The following is a 17,121-nucleotide window of genomic DNA, read 5'->3' as shown; positions in this document are numbered from 1 at the left end:
AGTCAATACGAGTTATCTTGTTTCCTGCAACAACTGTAAGCAAGTTGTTTTGACTGGACAATCTGCAGGAATAAATCTGCTACAAGATTAGGCTCAGTGTCTCTCCTGTTAAATTTAGGTAATTCCCCATTAATACTCTGCAGTTTAAGTAACTGTCCCATTATTGCTTACAGGTCACTAAACACAATAACTTAATAAACATGTGACAATCCAGCTTCCAGTAAGCTTATAAAATATGAAAAAGACAAAGAGAATATCAAGTTATCCTTTAGGTTTAACAACTAATGAAGTAGGCAAAAACTGTGTGCTGTGTTTTTCACTGACAGCATTAATTCAGCTTTCTTGCAAAACCCACACGGCTGTCTTCTTGCTCCCACCACATATCCCTTGGTGGTGCCAGCCTGGGTACACACAACCTCTCCCCTGCTTATGGCTCCCAGCTGGGCAGGGAGGTGGTGACATGGCTCTGAGCTCCCAGGGTGCTGCTGGATGGTGCTTGGTAGGTCTCTCACAGCCCCTGAAAGTGTAGCTTGTCCTTTGGGTACTTTCCCCTGGCAGTCTTACTCAGCTATTGACTTTTTGGTCACCTCAGTATAAGAAAGACATTAAACTATTAGAGAGCTTCCAAAGGAGGGCTATGAAAATAGTCAAGGGTCTAAAGGGGAAGCCACGTGAGGAGTGGCTGAGATCACTTGGTCTGTTCAGCCTGGGGGAGACCTCACTGCAGTTACAACTTCATCATGAGGGGAAGCAGAGGGGCAGACACTGATCCCTGTGGTGCACAGTGACAGGAAACAAGGGAATGGCCTGAGGTTTTGTCAGGAGAGGTTTAGGCTGGATATTAGGAAAAGGTTTTTACCCAGAGAGTGATTGGGCTGGCTGCCCAGGGAAGTGGTCACAGCACCAAGCCTGACAGAGATCAAGAAGTGTTCGGACAGTGCTCTCAGGCACATGGTGTGATTCTTGGAGATGGCGCTGTGCAGGACCAGGAGTTGGACTTGATGGTCTGGGTGGGTCCCTTTCAACTCAGCACATTCTGTCACTCTGTGAAACTGACATGACTTTCGTATTTTTGAGATCTTTCACCTTAGTCAAATCTGTTCGCAAACAGTGAGGGACTAGAAAGTCCTGAAGGTAGGGCAGGAGTCAGAGAAAACAGCTCATTCCTCCAGAAACCTGATTGCAAATGAGAAGCTTAAAACGGTGGGGAAAAAATAATAGAATGCTGAACTCCCTATTTCTGTGTTCCTTTTTTTCCTGCTCAGCCTAATATCTGCATTGATTTTCTCCCCAAAATAGATTGCTTTAGAAAATCACTGCAAGATCAAATTTCCTTTTGACTTTTCCTTGAGCCAAGCTGAAGACCCTGAGTTTAGGTACTTCAAAGTTTGAGGAAAATCAGAAGGAAATAAGTCAGCTCTGAAACTTGCTGGTGTATGGACTACTTTTTGATTTTTCAAAAATCTCACTCTAAATTGTTTAAAATTCCCTGCAGTGAATGCTGAATTCTGCATTAGGGGAAGGAAATTCCAGGTAGCTGGTTGCCTGTAACAAAAAGTGCATTGCTTTTATCTGCAGAGGACATCCATGCTTTTGTTGCGTCTTCTTACCTCTTCACAGATAGTGTTCACTCAACTGTGAACTCCCCCAAAGTCAAGGGGCCTGGAGCATTTTCCAGATCATAGGATGTGTTGAATGAGACAAATCTGATGTCTTACATACAAGGCCTCTTTGCCTTTTTTTGCCAAAGTTTTACTGCATGTTAAAAATTGACCTTTGCTTCCTCAGCAAGCAAAGGAAATCCTGAGATCCCTGGAATGGAAAGTAATATAAAATTTCATTCTTCTCCTGGATTAGGTCTATGTAGTTGTTGCTCAGTAAATCACATGTAAAACATGCTGCTAACACTTCTGCACTCTGTGTCCATGCAGCCCCAGCACTCCTGAGCAGAATTTGTCTTTATGATGGAGTGAGCATCTTCAGTGGGAAGAGCACAGCCGCTCATCACCTCATCACTCTCTGTGGCAAGGAGCTCCCTGCCCCAGTCAGCGTCTTTGGACCCATGCTGCTCAACTTTTACACTGACTCCCACATTGTGGGCTTTGGATTCCAGGCCAGATACAGAGCCATTGGTGAGCATGCACTCTTCTGTATTTGAGATGGTAGAAATATTCTGGATAACTGCTCTGTGTGTATTAACACCCTGAATGATGTGTTACCTCATGATTCTCATTTCTAGACTTTCCATGGGACCAAGTCAGGAACTGAAATATTTTCCATCTCTGTAGAAAAGGCATGCAACCATTTTTGGCAGGTTTTGGTTCGTTGGTTGTTCTTTGCATTGTTTAAGGAGAAGCATCACTAGTTTCTTTAACTGATTAATTTTTTAAGATTTTATCGCTTACAGGAGAATGGTCTAATTCTCAGTTATACTAAAATTACATGATACAATATGGGAAACAGAACAGGTAAATGGACACAGCTATATGCCTCCCATTGTATACCCTCTTGCAGTGCCAGGAATGAATGTAAATAAAACTTGGGATATAGATTTATTTTTATTTTTTAATAACTATTTTCACCAAAGCTCTTTTGTCATTCACAAGAGATCTCTTATGTTTCATAGAGGAAATTTGAATTCAAACAAGAAATTTCTAACTGTGTTTAGAATTTACATCTACACAAATATCCCAGAAGATTGATTTTATTTGCAAAACAAATTTTAATATTTTCTAGGTTTAACTGGTAGAGACCACTTTTATGTTGGAAAGTATTATTTTCTAACTGCAAAGTGTGAGTTTAACTTTGGTATTTCCCTTAATGCATTCCTCATGTTCAATGCCACACCACAAAAGCATAAAGCTAAATTCTTTATGTGAAATGAATGGTCTGTTACAGATAAGAAAGAGGGACTGGCACTGAGAAATGACAATGTGCAGTTGCTCATGGAAAAGACCTTTATAACTCACTCAAGTCAGTTGCTGCTATCTGACTTGTGACTTGTGGCATTTGAGAAGGATAACTGGAGCTTTATTAGCTTGCTGTTGTATACAACGCAGATTCTGCCAATTAACATTCCTCTTCCCCAGAGTTGCATTGTTTGCTGCAAAAAAATGAAAGAGGCTCCCCCCTCCCAGTGTAGAATAATGCTGATTCTTTATCTTCCAAACTCCTGTTCTTTATCTGCCAGTTCTGCAGGCTGCCAGCCTGAGCCATCAGGGGCTCTGCATCCAGCAGCACCCTGTATGGGACTGTCTTTGTTAAGGCGGTGGCGTGGGCAATGCCATCTTCTTTAAAACATGAAAAACTGTGTGTGGCTCACAGCTCAGAAGCTCAGAAGCTTATCAACAGGATGCAGGGAGATTTGGGGAAGCTTTTTTTTTTTCCTCCAAGTTTAAGATTATAAAATGAAGGCTGAAGCTAACAATGGAGATTAGAGGTTTTGTTCCCTGAAGCCCTGAAACTGGGAACAAACATTAGCCACATCCTGGCCTCATTTGCATCCATGGTGAGAAACCCTGAGAAGCCAAGCAGTGCCTGGAGTTTAGAGTTGCAGAGTTTAACTTGCTTTTCAGCCAGAAAGCAAATATTCCATCCTCCGGCCCAGCCAGCCCACAGTGCTGGTGAGTCCCAGCCCAGGGTGAAGGGGGGAACAGGATCAGTGGTACCTGGAGACTCCTCTGTGCATTTCTGTGCAGAGCAAATGCTGCAGCAATGCTCCTGCTCTGACAGGGTGTTGACAGAGGGTGAGGCTCTGCATATATTTATTCCAGAAATGTCAGAGATGGGGTTATGAGGGCAGTTGTGGCTAATTAGAGGTTTCCATGAGGCCAGGATCTGGATGAAGAAATGTCTTTCCCACATACCAGCCAGGTTTCTTTTGACAAGCTAGAATGAGTGCAGAGATATTCTCTCCCATGCTGCTGCATGAGGCACCCCTCCCTCCCTGCTGCTCCCTGGACCTCCTGCAGGACATTTGCAATCAGTCTCAGTCTTTTTCTGCTCGGTGCCAGTGCCATTTGGTGTGGATTAGTAGGAATCTGTTACTGCAGTGCTGGTTAGTCTTCCACTGCAGAGCACAGCCTGACAGACATCTCACATTTAACAGCTCTAGGCATGACCGTGAACACTGCTCCACATTTATCAAGGGTCTTTCTTTCCTTGCAGGTAAACTTCTGAAAGAAGTATGAGAATTAGGACCAAACTAGTGTTCAGACACTAATCACTCTTTTTTCTGTTTCCTCCACAGCTTGCGGTGGCATTTTCAATGACTCTAATGGTGTTATCAGCAGTCCCGGCCATTCACATCTTGATTATCACAACAACATGAACTGCTCATACCACATCACAGTTGGAAATGGCAAAGTAGTGGCCCTGAAGTACGTAATCCCAGTTTGTCATTAAGGGAACAGAGAGGTCTCTGACTCCAGTTAAAGCAGAAATTATTGACAATATTTTCTGTGACTCTCCTTTTCCAAGGTCAAAGCCAAACTGAAATAAGGGATAGTTACTGAAGTCACTTTTATCAGCCTAAGGCTCCTCTCCATCTTTCTTTTTAACATTTTAGGTAAAAAAAATCACAATTTTAAGTTCCCACTTTGGTTACCGACAAGACAGAGAAATTGTAAAAATGCAGCTCATGCTTTTTAGTTAAATTCTGTCAGCCTTTGAGAAGTTTATACAAGAAAAATAATAATACTTTTAGAAGGGTAGTAATCATTTTATAGCCAAAGTAATAATACCCACCCAAAAATAGTGTATTTCTGAGTGTATGCTGTCTTGCCTAAGAGAAGAAGATTATTGCCACAAAATCTTGCCACTGAGAAATTAAAAACTGATCTGTTCTTCTATCATGTGGTTGTGAATTAGGAGCACATTTTCCAGCTAAGAGGAGGACTCACTGGCCTGCACTCTGCACCTGCATTTTTTAGGCCACTCACGTGCCCAAGAAGATTGCAGCCTGAGCAATTGCAGAAGTGAGAGAGGCTGTGTTTGCACAGGAGAGACCTCCTGCTTCATAGAAAGCTGAGGTGTGCTCACAGCTTGCCTTGCAAGAGGCCCTGTGGTTGAGGGGACCCCATTTCTTTGAGGCTTGTTGGCTGAAGGGTTTTGCCATGCATTTAATAATTGCTTGGTTTATTCCTGAAGAGATGTGTTTGGTCTGTACATGGCTTTGGCTACTGAGAGTACTTGGACCTTTCCTCAAGCACTAAAACACACATAGCACAGGAAAAGAACCGAAAATGTGATACCTAAGGCTCCAACTGTGTTTTACAGATTCAACAGCTTCCAGCTTGAACTATCTCCCTCCTGCTACAAAGATTATGTGGCCGTGTATGATGGCTCAGATACTCATGCTCCTCTTCTTGGGAAATTCTGTGGCTCAGAATTGCCTCCAGATATTAAGAGCTCCAGTAGTAACTTGTTCCTGGTGTTTAGCACTGACTTCTATGGAGAAGACAGGGGATGGAAAGCATCCTTCAGAGAGGCTTTAGGTATGTGTATTATCAGACTCCTAATCTGCTGGTGAGTAATTTCTTTTTTTGAGAAGCAGTTGTGACCTCCCTCTCCAGGGGTGAGTGAAGCAGAAGAATGTTTCTGATTTTGTGAAAATTGAGTGAACTAAGCTAAATGCTAGGCTTATGGGATCCCTGCATTCCAGTCTGGTTCTGAACTGATCTCCTTCATTCCTTGCTACCCTTTCCCTGCCTCTCTGAAGGTAAAGGTGTTTCTTGGGTGACTGAAGGCCTAGCAACACCAAAAGACCTCTCTTTTGGCAGAAATACAGCAATACCTTAGAATTCTTATTCTTCTGTAGTCAAAGGTTGGTGATGTGCTAAAGTTGCTTCCTTTCAATCTATGCTCACTTTCCATTTCCTTTCAGTTTCCCTCACACCATCTAAAGAGCTAAAGTGTTGAGGTCAGTTAAGATTGTGGTTCCACACCAGGCACCGCTGTGCTGATTTCTACTGATTTGTGGGATCATTCTGAGTAGCTGGCCATAAAATAAATGGGATCACAGTAAGAAGGCACTGGATGCCCTTTGGTTTGATGGATGGAAAAATAAGGGGCAGAGTTTGATTATTACCTTAAAAAACATTTAAATGTAAAGATCAAAGTGTAAAAGGAGATTTTTATCTCCTTATCTGAATTGTTTAGGGATGGTAAGCAACAAATTATTATTACATGCAAATTGATTTCATGTCATCTTTACTACTTTCCTGTATAATTAACTCCATGTCTTTGTGGTCTAGAAAGAAGTAATTGTCTGGTTTGCAGAGCTGATGCTCAGACAGATGAGAATGAAAGGCCTTTGTGGCAGAACAAACATAGTCTTCTGCTGAGTCACTGAATCCCCTCCCTCTCCCTAGCCAGTGACTTTCTCATTCGATAGTCTGAGAAAGTACTTACAGATAAGGAAAATAACTCTGGTTCTACAGGCCTTGCCAAGAAAAATATTCCCACAGAACCTCATAGTTATTATATTATTAACTCTTCCTTTGCTTCACTAAAGTAATTGCTATAAGAATGCTTAAGACCTTGTGAATGGGCTTTAAATCTTGTGAATGGTATTCCAGGTAACTTAATGTTGCTTCACATGTTGCTGTCTTTAAGTGCTGAAGTATCAGTTGTTATAGATCCGCTGCAGCCTGGGTTAGTATTTCCAGGGTGAGATCATCAGGAACTCCCCAAGCTCTTCCTCTTCCTGTTGGCATTTAATCAATTTTTTTAGCCACTGACTTTAGATTTATTTGTGCAACTTGCCAGATCTTCTCCTTAAGCACACAACAGAGCACAAGCCAAGCTCTTCAAGTCAGCACCCTGCCTGATAATTTCCTAGAGTGAGGAGAAGCCTTTTATGAATAAACTTTGACATCCCTTAGATGTTTTGGAGGGACATTTCTGGAGGCTCCCGAGGAAAACAAGGTTAAGATGTTGCATGGGTTACTCAGGGGCTATGAGTTGCAAGTTATAAAAGATGCCCAGGAGGAGGTATGGGTTGTGTGACAAAGAGCCTGTGGTGGTGAGGTGCTTAATGGTAGGTCTTCTCTCTTCATTGTGGGAAGCAAGCCACAGGGACTAAACCACACAGCCTTTAGCAAGGATCTTGGCAGTCCCATGATAACACAGAACAGCCAAAAAGGAGAAAAGCATATTACAAAAGGAAAACATGAGTCACATCCTATAAATGTTTCCAGCTTGGCTTGCCTAAAAAACAGAGCCAGGAAAATCTGTGACACATCTTTGTACTATGAGGTCTGAGATTATGGTTCAAATAAAAGAGAATATAACCATGAAGATCTAAAAGCCTGTTATTCTACATGGTGCTTTAGAGAAGCTCCCTCATGTCTGTTAAAAGATAAAACCCATGTGGTTTTGTAAGAGTAAAAATGCAATCAGATGACAATTCATAATGATAAATCTCTTGAATAAGGAAGATGGTATCTGTAGAGAAACAAGAAACCTCATTCTCTGTTGGATGACAACGAGCACATTATTCTCTACTTGCCCCAGGGAAACACAACTGGATAACATAATTATTGCTCTATGTTTCATGTTGTGAGTGACCCTGATTATGTATTGGAGAGAAACAATGTACTGTTTCTGTTTGTAGTAAACTAAATTATTTCCTTTCCCCACAAGCTCTTCCAATTTCTTTCCTGATTAGGCTCTTTAAGGAATACTGCCTACATCTAGGATTATCCAGGCACTCAAAGAGTTAAACCCTGAAATTTCTGTAGAAACCTTCCCTGATTTTATTTAAACAATAATGATCCATCCTCCAACAGAATATTCAAGGTCTCCTCACTAGACAGAAAAAGGACACTAAAAGAAAGTCTGAAATAGTGTTCATTTGGCAACACGTCATCCTTCTTGTCAAATATGTTTTATTTCCCTGTGCTACTCCATACACTGTGTAATAAAAAGTGCACAATTCACAGGCAGCATTCTTTGTCATTACTCTGTGAGATGGTGTGCTTGAGGCAGGGGAACATATGGCCCTTGTGATGTGGTTCAGAGGGTTTATCTTTACACTATTTCTGCTGCTAAGTTTGGGCACTTATCAGCCTCAGATTTGGAATCACTTGGACATCCTCTCAGGCAGATCTGGAGAGCTGGGCTGACTGGAAGATACCAGCCTGCTCCAAGTGTTAGATTTGTGGAAAGCCAGACTTCTCTTAGCTTAGTTACCACTGACCTTTTTCTGCCTTTCTTTTCAGTCTGTAAAGTGAGAAATATAACTCTTTTCCACAGCAAGCATGTGCTCCTCTAGACAATCAATAAAAGGATGAGAAGATAGAAATCAATATCAGCTTAAGGCATTTGGTTACATGAGATGTCTCTGTGAAGGAAGGAAAGCTAAGATCTCTCCCCAAAGAAGGAGATCGGCATGTACTGAGCTTGTGACTTGGCTAAAGATCTCCTGATTATCTCTTAAGCTCTAAGGGAAGATCTGAGTTTTTTAACTGACCCTGGCTGGCAGGGACAGAGCCTGCACACACCTCTGCCATCCCTGCTGTAATAGCACAAATAGCACTTTGGTGACAAATGGAGCTTCTGCCTATTCCCATTCAGTAATGGGTGACCCTCTCACCTGAACTTGTGATCCCCTGAGGCATATGATACAAAAGCTAAGAAGACATAAATATTTGGGGCTTTTTCTTGTTTTAAAGAGTCAGAAATCCCTGTTGGGAGATATAGCTGTGACCTCATTAACAGGAAGTCATTTCTCCTTGAAAGCTCTCTGCTGATGTACATTGCTTCATTGTGCCAGTGATGAAAAATGCCTCTAAACCATCAGGGCAGGGGGTCCTCTGAAATGCAGGTCTGCTCACTGAGGCTTTCTAAGGAATTCACATGGATGTACAAGAAGCAAAGTGTTGCACATGTGTAGATAAGTGAGTTGAGTCAGAAGGCTCTTCCTGAGCTGTATTCACATAATGCAGGTAGAACAGTAACAGCTGGGACAGTGGAGAAGGTGGGGTGCAGGAGGGCAGGAAGATTGCCTGCTTTTTCTCTACTGCCCTAAATTCTGCTTGACTTCAAGCTGTGACCAGCTTTTTCCCCCCTCTCTTTTTTATACTCTCTTTTGTGAGCATGCAGGAGAAATCCAAGTTTATGCATTGTGAAATATGAGCATTGTGTACTGCATAAATACCATTGTGGTCCCTTGTTTGCATTATTTTAGGGCTTATGAGCTCATGGGCCACAATTCCACTGCACAAGGCACTGCACAGGCAGAATAAAGCAACAATCTAATGTCACAAAAAGATTATGATTTAAACACAAGATGAAGAAAACCCAATGGATATACACAGGCAAGAAGAATAGGGCAGCCACAATGAGAAGACTAGTATTGCTGGCTCTAGGGCAGGAGAAATGTCTCCTAAACCTTTGGCAACCATTAGGCTGTTGGAATGTTAATTCCTGAAACAGCCCATCCTCTACATTGTCCTCAGTTTGCTCAATTTTTCCCTCTAGGATCTCTCTATTCTTTTTATACAAATCATCATTTCTATTGAATGAATATTAATCATTTTACATGAGAAAAATAATCATAAGCAAGTAGAATTTAGAAGAATAATAGCTGGAAAAAATTAATCTTCCCTGATATACCAGAAAACTGCATTCATAGGTAATTTACATAAATAATCTCATTTGCATATAATAGAAATAGTTTATAATCTACATGCTTTTTCTTCCTGTTAAGATGATGTGTAATTTACCTGATAAATCACCCAGAGGTATCTGCCTTCTCTTATTCTATTTGCTGTGTATTGAATTACTTACTTCCTGTGTGGAATTGAATACACTAAAAGCCTGTCACTAACAGGTTTACTGTTATGCTCTCCCTTAATGAAATTACAGTCTCCTTTTAAAAAAATTGATCCAGTAGACATTTCAAAGCATTTTTTATGCTATTTTATTGTATCAACAACAAAAAAAATTGCCTCATTTTGTTGTAGTTCATGTTCTGTCCTGTAAACTGAAGCTATGGCTTACTCTGTGTTTGGTTTCTAGGTGCACTTTTTCAGCAGCGTTCAGCATGCACAGTTGCTGCAGAGTCTTTTTGGGTTGTTCAGAATTGCTGAAAATGCCCCATCAATTCTGAATGAGCAATATAAGGTGTAAAATACTGGTTTGGATATTCTGTTGCATAGGCCAGGGGTAGGTGTCCTTTTGTGAGTCATATTTAAATTCTCATACCAGCAGAAATAGTTCACTGCACTGATGTATGTAGTTAATGGTGGTACCTGCTGTAGGTGGCCCCAGGCACCTGCACTGATAACAGCAGTTATGGCCTCTTGTGTGGAAGGCACATAACATTCAGCACAGCTGAATCCTGCCAGTTTTTCTTCCTGCACCAAAAAAAAAAAATCTTAGAAGAATGTGTCCTTGACTGTGGCATGTGAATGTTGTTGTATTTTCTCATGCCTTTGGAAAAGCAGCAGTGACTTGCAGAGATTTCACATCCCATTAGGACTGGTTCCCAGGGCTGAATCTCAAGGTATTATCCAACCTGAACTTGGAACCTGGTGCTGCAGAGGGTCTAGCTGAGAAGGAAATTGTTTGACTGTCACAAATCTTCTGGCAGAAATTTCTCTGGGCTTTCAGTTCATTCAATTTTTGCCAAATATATTACCCATTAGTATGACACATTTCATTACACTGTCATGGATAACTTACAGTTAGTTTTATGTATTAAAATAAGTGAATAAATTGTGGCTAATCATATCTTTTCTTGATCTTATTATAGTCTAGGAAAATAAGAACGTCTGTGACAAGATCAGAATATATGATCATAAGTCACAATTCCCAGACTGTTTCTAAATGTATTTTGGGTCTCAAATATCCATCAGCTTGAAATCTCACTAAATTTAGAAAGCATTTGTGGTGTTGAAATACATCTCTTTGGTGTCTTTGAAAAGAATACAACTGTTGAGCTAAGGGATAGTCTACAAATGTCTCTCAGAAATGTCAATTAATCACAGGGTCACAGAAAGGGTGAGGTTGGAAGGGACCACAGTGGGTCATCTCTTCAACCTCCCTGCTCATCCCAGAGCACATTGCATAGGACTGCATCCAAACAGTGCTTGACTATCTTCAGTGAAGGATTTCTTCTTCCAAAGCAAGAGAAATAGAAAGGGCTTGCATGTTCAAATTGGACAGATAAGAAGAAAAACAGACATTAAAATAAGAAATTTTTGTCTGATCTGAAAAATTGAGGGGAAAACTTGTTTTCAGACACAGTAATTACATCTATTTGTAGTAACTAAATGGTTGAAAGCTGATGGGATATTCAGATTAATGGCCCTTCACAAAACTGTGGGTAAACTCTGCTGGCATGAACTGTCTTAGTTTGACTGAAGCCAATGACTTCTTCAGCTGAAAATCTGTCCTCTGGTGCATGCAAAAAAGAATTGGGGAGACATTTCTCATTCGCAAGAGAGATCTGCAAAGGCTTAAGTAGCTGTGGTGCCAAATATGAACACTAATTCAGTATTAGTAAGTATTGGAATTAGGCAAGACTGCATGTCAGTCCCTGGTCTCCCAGACAAGCTTCAAGGAGATGGAGAAGACAGTACATAAATCAGTTTTGAAGGCTTGCCACAGAGCATGTCTCAACTGTTATATTTGGTATCAGTCCAAAGAACCTTAAGGATACAAATTTCATCTGACTGCATTCGTGAAACCTGGCTGAAGCAGGATGCTGGGGCTTTACAGGCCTAAATGTCACTGCTAGTACCACTGCTAGGCCATTAAAACAATCAAAAAGCTTTTCTGCATGAAGGCTGGATAAAGCCTCTAAAGGGCCTTGTGCTTTCAGAGGTCTCCTGAAATGTTGCAGGCTCTGTGAAGAGGGCCTGCAGCCACACAAAATCACAATGTTGGTGCAATGATTGCCAAACATGGGAACAGCCCAGCTTGAGAAGGTTCACCAACCTTCAGTATCAGCCATGAGACAAAGCAGAACAGTACAATTCCTCACTCCAGCCCTGTCCTCCTGAGCCTTACTGTTTGAAGCCATGATCCAGACAAGGTATGAGCTAACTGTTACAGCCACAGTAAGTCCAGCCACTCCCATGCACTGGAAATAAGACCCATCAAGGAAGAATAATTAGTCTTAACTGAATTAATCTTTGCTTATGCTCATCTTTAGTTCAGATCAGAGAAAAGTCTAGAGTTCCCAGGGATGCTTCTAGGTGAAAACAAAAGAGAGTCAGAAATCTTGGAGGGAACTTTCATTACTGTCAAGCAGAACTAGACAATTTCTCTAATTTTGCAGCCTTCTAGTAGTTGCTTAGGGTGCTCATTTTTAAAAGAAGGGAAAGACACCAAAATCGCTTTGTCTTTTGAAATGTCGGTGGCGTAGTTGGTTCCGATAGATTTCAAACTATTCAGTAGGTTACCCTTTCCTTGCACCCATACCTGTATAAATGAACCTTTCCCCTGGCTGTACTTCAAAGCAGGAAGCTTCAAAGATTTATCTTCATCTTCATTCCATATCTAGAGGGTATAACTCTTAACAGAGAAACATGTGCTTGGTCTCTGCTGAAATGTTTTTTATTTGCCATAGGGAACCTTCAATTCCTTCTTTTCTGAATGGTCCTGGAGCCTTTTAGTTTCACTAATGCTTCCCACCAAAAGCAATTAGGGATGACAGTGTGTGCCCTAGTTCTGATAATTTGCATTCTCTGGCAAGCTGTTTATGAGAACAAGATTGCCATCTGATTTATGATGACCTTATGATTTTTATTTTGAAGCAAAGACTGAAACAAAAGTCAGCCATGTAGTTGCTCCATCTGCTGACATACAAATTGTTTTATGAGGTACATTTCTCATTATCTTGCTTAAGTTCAGCTTTTAACATCTAAGAGCCTATTCTACAAATCAACAGACTTCTCAGTCCCAGATTTTGCCTGGATTTTAGCTACATTTGTTTCTGGCTGTGTTAGCCAGTAATGAGTGTCTTTCCTTTAAAACTCACCTGCAGGCTGGATGGCTGCTCTTTGGCTTTCTGTTCAGAAGTGGTGCTGATTTTTAAAGCTATGTGTTGTGTCCTGGCTAAAACACACTGAGATAGTGTTTCTCTTAGTTCCCTCCTGTTAAGCAGTTGGTTCTTCATTTACTCGTGGGTGTTCCCTTCATCTACACAGTTTCACTATTGTGTAACTTCTAGTGCCTGCAATCAGATGTAACATTGGTCAGCACTGGAAAGCACCAAGATAGATGGATTTTTCAACAAGGACTCCTCTTTATTTGGTTTCATGTAGGACTACTTGATATCTGGTCAGCCTCCAGTTTAGCTGTTATTTATAATGGACTGTCCTGTAAGCATCTTACTCTATCTCAGCTGAGCAGACCAGGGATTGTGAAACTTCATCTTTATTATCTATAAATCACATTTTCAGTTATTTATCTCCCCTTAGATGATATTGCTGGTTATACTATACTAGCTGGAATTAATTTTCTGATAATGGGAATTTGGCCTGCTTCTCTCTCTGTCAGGTCCTTTTCATATGCTGTACACCCAGAGCTTACCCACATGTGTATTTTTTGTCTTTGTATTAGAGCTGTCTATATAGCTGCACAGTTAGCAGCGAATTTCACCACTGCAAAAGGACAGACATTTAATATTCAAGAAAAGGACGATCCTGCAGCACTGAGAGCCTTCTTGTTGCAATGGGTCTGTGGCAATTCCCTGACTCATGTTGCTATGATCTGACTGGAATCTGCAATTTTACCCTTGAAAAAGGGAAGGGGAGCTTTGTTAGTGTCTGACCCATATACTCAGTCCAGACTCAATAATCCAGGGCTGGATGGTCTGCCTATGATCTTGGATTGATATTTATATGCTTAATGTTATGTTTAAATGCTTGCAGGGGACAGCCCAAATAACATTGTTTCAGAGGAACAGAATAAATCGTGCAGAAGGGTGAACACAGAGAAAAATATAGGGAAACTGCACTCCTAGGGCCCAGGCACCCTCCTGGCTGACATTTTCTTCCTTCCCAGACTATTTGTGAGAATGTGATTTATTGCTCACATTTCCCCTGCTGTTGTTCTCGCCTTCTGCAGTGGCACTGGAATGAATGCTAACACTTTTCCAAACTTCTGACTTCATTAAATGCCCACAAAACTGGACTATATTAATTTCTGGCTTTTTCACTTTGTAATAAGTTTCTTCTGTTCATTTTTAACTATAGAAAATCTGAAATCTAACATTACGAGGATTTTGGTTTTAAGCAAACTGCTTTACAGGGTGGGGCTTTTCTGGCTTTGGTTGGTAGAGCAGGACAACTTTCAGCCTTAGTCACTCTGCTTTAACCACTACAGTCTCGCAAGCCTCGGGTTCCTGATGCAATCCTGATGCTTGGATGCTGATTTCTCACCAGCATGATCTTTTGTAATACTGTGGCTCAAGTAAAGCACAGTTTTATGTGTCTGGAAATGCATCAGTGTGTCAAGGTGAAGTCACTGAATGTGCCAGACAGGCATATTTTACACACAGATGAAATTCTGAAACTCTGCTTGTGTTGCTTAGCCACAGCTGTAGCTTCATCTGTTATTGAATACTCATAAATGGATTTGCTGCAGGAGACAACAGGCTTGCAGTTACTCCTCTGCTCTGTGCAGTTTACAAAAACTCTTTCCTCTGACCCCAAAGCAAGAGTAAAACAATATTTAATTGAGATTCCAGAGTTAAATAAGTGGCCAGGAGACCTCATAGAGACTGGGGCAGGAAATAAATGAATTGATGATCACATTTACTAGCCCAGTCCAACCTCTGGAAATCAAACTATTAAAAAAAAAAAAAAGCCTGCCACATAATCTGTGGTTTTTGCTTGTTTGGAATTCAATGTGATAAATAAATGCTTTTCCCCAGAGGTAATTTCTTTCAATGTGACTGACTTTATTGAGTTCAAATTTTCACAGTAAATAAGTCAAGGACTTAGCCCAGTCTGTGGGAACCAAATGAAAAGCAGCCTGCATTTCAGAGGGGCTGTAAGTTCCCACCAAGCAAAACACTTCCAGAAGTCCCTTTTAGCTAGATTCGTGAATACAGTGTCAGGCTGCCAAATTCAGTCCCTCTAGGATGTGGCTGTATTGCCAAAAGAAGCAACTTGATCTTATATCACATTTTCAAAGCCAACAGCTCAGTGCCCCCTACTGACTAAATATTCTCAGAGGCCAGCAAGGATCCCGTTCCAAGGCCCTCAGACCGACACTTTTCTGTTTCATTGCTGCCCTCTGTCTTCTGACAGTCCCTTTTAAAAACTTCTATTGAGATATTTTCAAAGTAAATACTGTTTTTATATTCAACAAAAGACATGAGCCTTTCTTAATTCACTCTATGAAATCTAATTGTGATTCATGTCTCTCTTTGTGTTGAAAATCTTTTAATCACTCAGATAGTCCTTGCAAGACAGGATGGTAAAATACTGTAGCACAGATAAAAAGCTCCTGGCTTAACACTAAAGAGTTAGAGATTAAATAAATGCCAGGGATTGCTGTTAAAAAGCTTCTGCTTCCTCAACAGGACCTCAGAATGGCTGTGGTGGTTACTTGTCAGCTTCAGCTTCTTCAGCTTCTACCTTTGGCCCTCCAGTCTCCAATGTGACCAGAAGATATGAGAAAAATCTGGACTGTGTATGGATCATAACTGCACCTGTGAACAAAAGGATCAAGCTCACCTTCTCTTCATTTGAGCTTGAAGCACAATCTGTTTGGATGTGCCGATATGATTATGTCAAAGTAAGACAGCTCAGTATGTTAACAAGAAAATAGCAGTGAGATACAATCCATTAACTTCTCCACAAGGCTAACTTTATTAATAGAAAATGATCCTAAGAAGAAATTAAATTCCTTAATATAATTAAATTTTTTCATTGGGTTAGATTACTACACCAGATGTCATTCTGCCTTTCTGGAAACCAGTAAGAGTTTTAACATTACACACACTTCTGTTCTTAGACTGCTCATTTAATGAGTATTTATTTCACAGAATAGAAACAAAATAAAACTCAAACACATGTAAAGTAAAACTTCAGAGTATCAGGTTGAAGTTGAGCAGAACCAATTAAAGAGAAATCAAGAATTAAAAACTGAGGGCAAGGCAGAGAAGAAGGGTGAATTATTTTTGATAACTTCTGGACAGGAGTTACATAGGCAGAGGGAAATTTTGCATATACATGCACAGTTGCTTGAAAGGACTAGAATTAATATAATTTTTCTTTTTTTTTAATCAAAAATCTTGGTGCTCAGTGCTCACCTGAAGAAGCTATTTTCTTGGAGATGAGCATACAAACCATCAGATTGCAGAATGCTGCTGAATAAACTCCACCAAGGAATGTTATAGATCCTGTTGAACATTGGAGATACTCAATGAAACAAGGATTTCATTCTACATTTGGATGAATAAAATCAATCTTCTCATTGAAAAGAACTTTGAGATTACATATAATAAAGAAATGAGAGTGCCAAATTAAAATGTAATCATTTTTTGATAGATTTGCTAAAACAGGACCAGAATGTTCCATAATGAGATTTACCCTGTCCAACAGAATTAGTTAATATGGCAGTGAATAATTATGGTAATCAAGAGCATCCTGTTAAAGCAAAAGAGAACACACTGCACTTTCAAGTAAACCAAATTGTAATGTAAAGCAGGCTCAGAGAATTTTATTTCTCTTTATTTGTTTGTTGTGCCTAAACTATTAGCAGCTTATATATTTTGCTTCTTTCAGCTTTATGATGGAGATAATGAAAATGCCAATTTAGTAGGCACATTCTGTGGATCTGCAGTGCCAGCTCCTTTTCTTTCTACTCGTAATTTCCTGACCGTGAAATTTGTCACAGACAGATATGTGGAAAGAAGGGGTTTCAATGCCACCTATACCGCAGTAGATCGTAAGTATACAAATATATGTATGCATATATATAGATATATATTTATAACTCTTTTATGGACATTCATATTTAAATACTATCTCAAAATTTGTTCTAGACATAAGTTTCAGGAAGGAGCAAAGACAGTCAGTAGCACAGCATCTTTACGCAAGCTAAAAATAGCTTGACCTCAGTACAATTCTCTTTGGTCTTAGCTGGTTGGGAGGA

At 40.3% G+C, this 17,121-nt stretch overlaps 1 protein-coding gene across 1 annotated transcript in view; it reads left to right on the top strand.

Annotated features, from left to right (window-relative positions):
- Positions 1–17,121, top strand: part of CUBN (cubilin) — a 142,397-nt gene that overhangs the window by 119,232 nt on the left and 6,044 nt on the right. Inside the window, exons 57-61 of the mRNA XM_005418600.2 lie at positions 1,932–2,132; positions 4,250–4,379; positions 5,278–5,495; positions 15,545–15,759; positions 16,752–16,914. Coding sequence (XP_005418657.1) covers positions 1,932–2,132; positions 4,250–4,379; positions 5,278–5,495; positions 15,545–15,759; positions 16,752–16,914 — 927 coding nt within the window. The remainder of the gene's footprint in view (positions 1–1,931; positions 2,133–4,249; positions 4,380–5,277; positions 5,496–15,544; positions 15,760–16,751; positions 16,915–17,121) is intronic.

This window comes from Geospiza fortis, unplaced genomic scaffold, assembly GCF_000277835.1.
Source record: "Geospiza fortis unplaced genomic scaffold, GeoFor_1.0 scaffold138, whole genome shotgun sequence".
Lineage (NCBI taxonomy): Eukaryota > Metazoa > Chordata > Aves > Passeriformes > Thraupidae > Geospiza > Geospiza fortis.
This window is presented reverse-complemented; position numbering and strand designations above follow the sequence as displayed.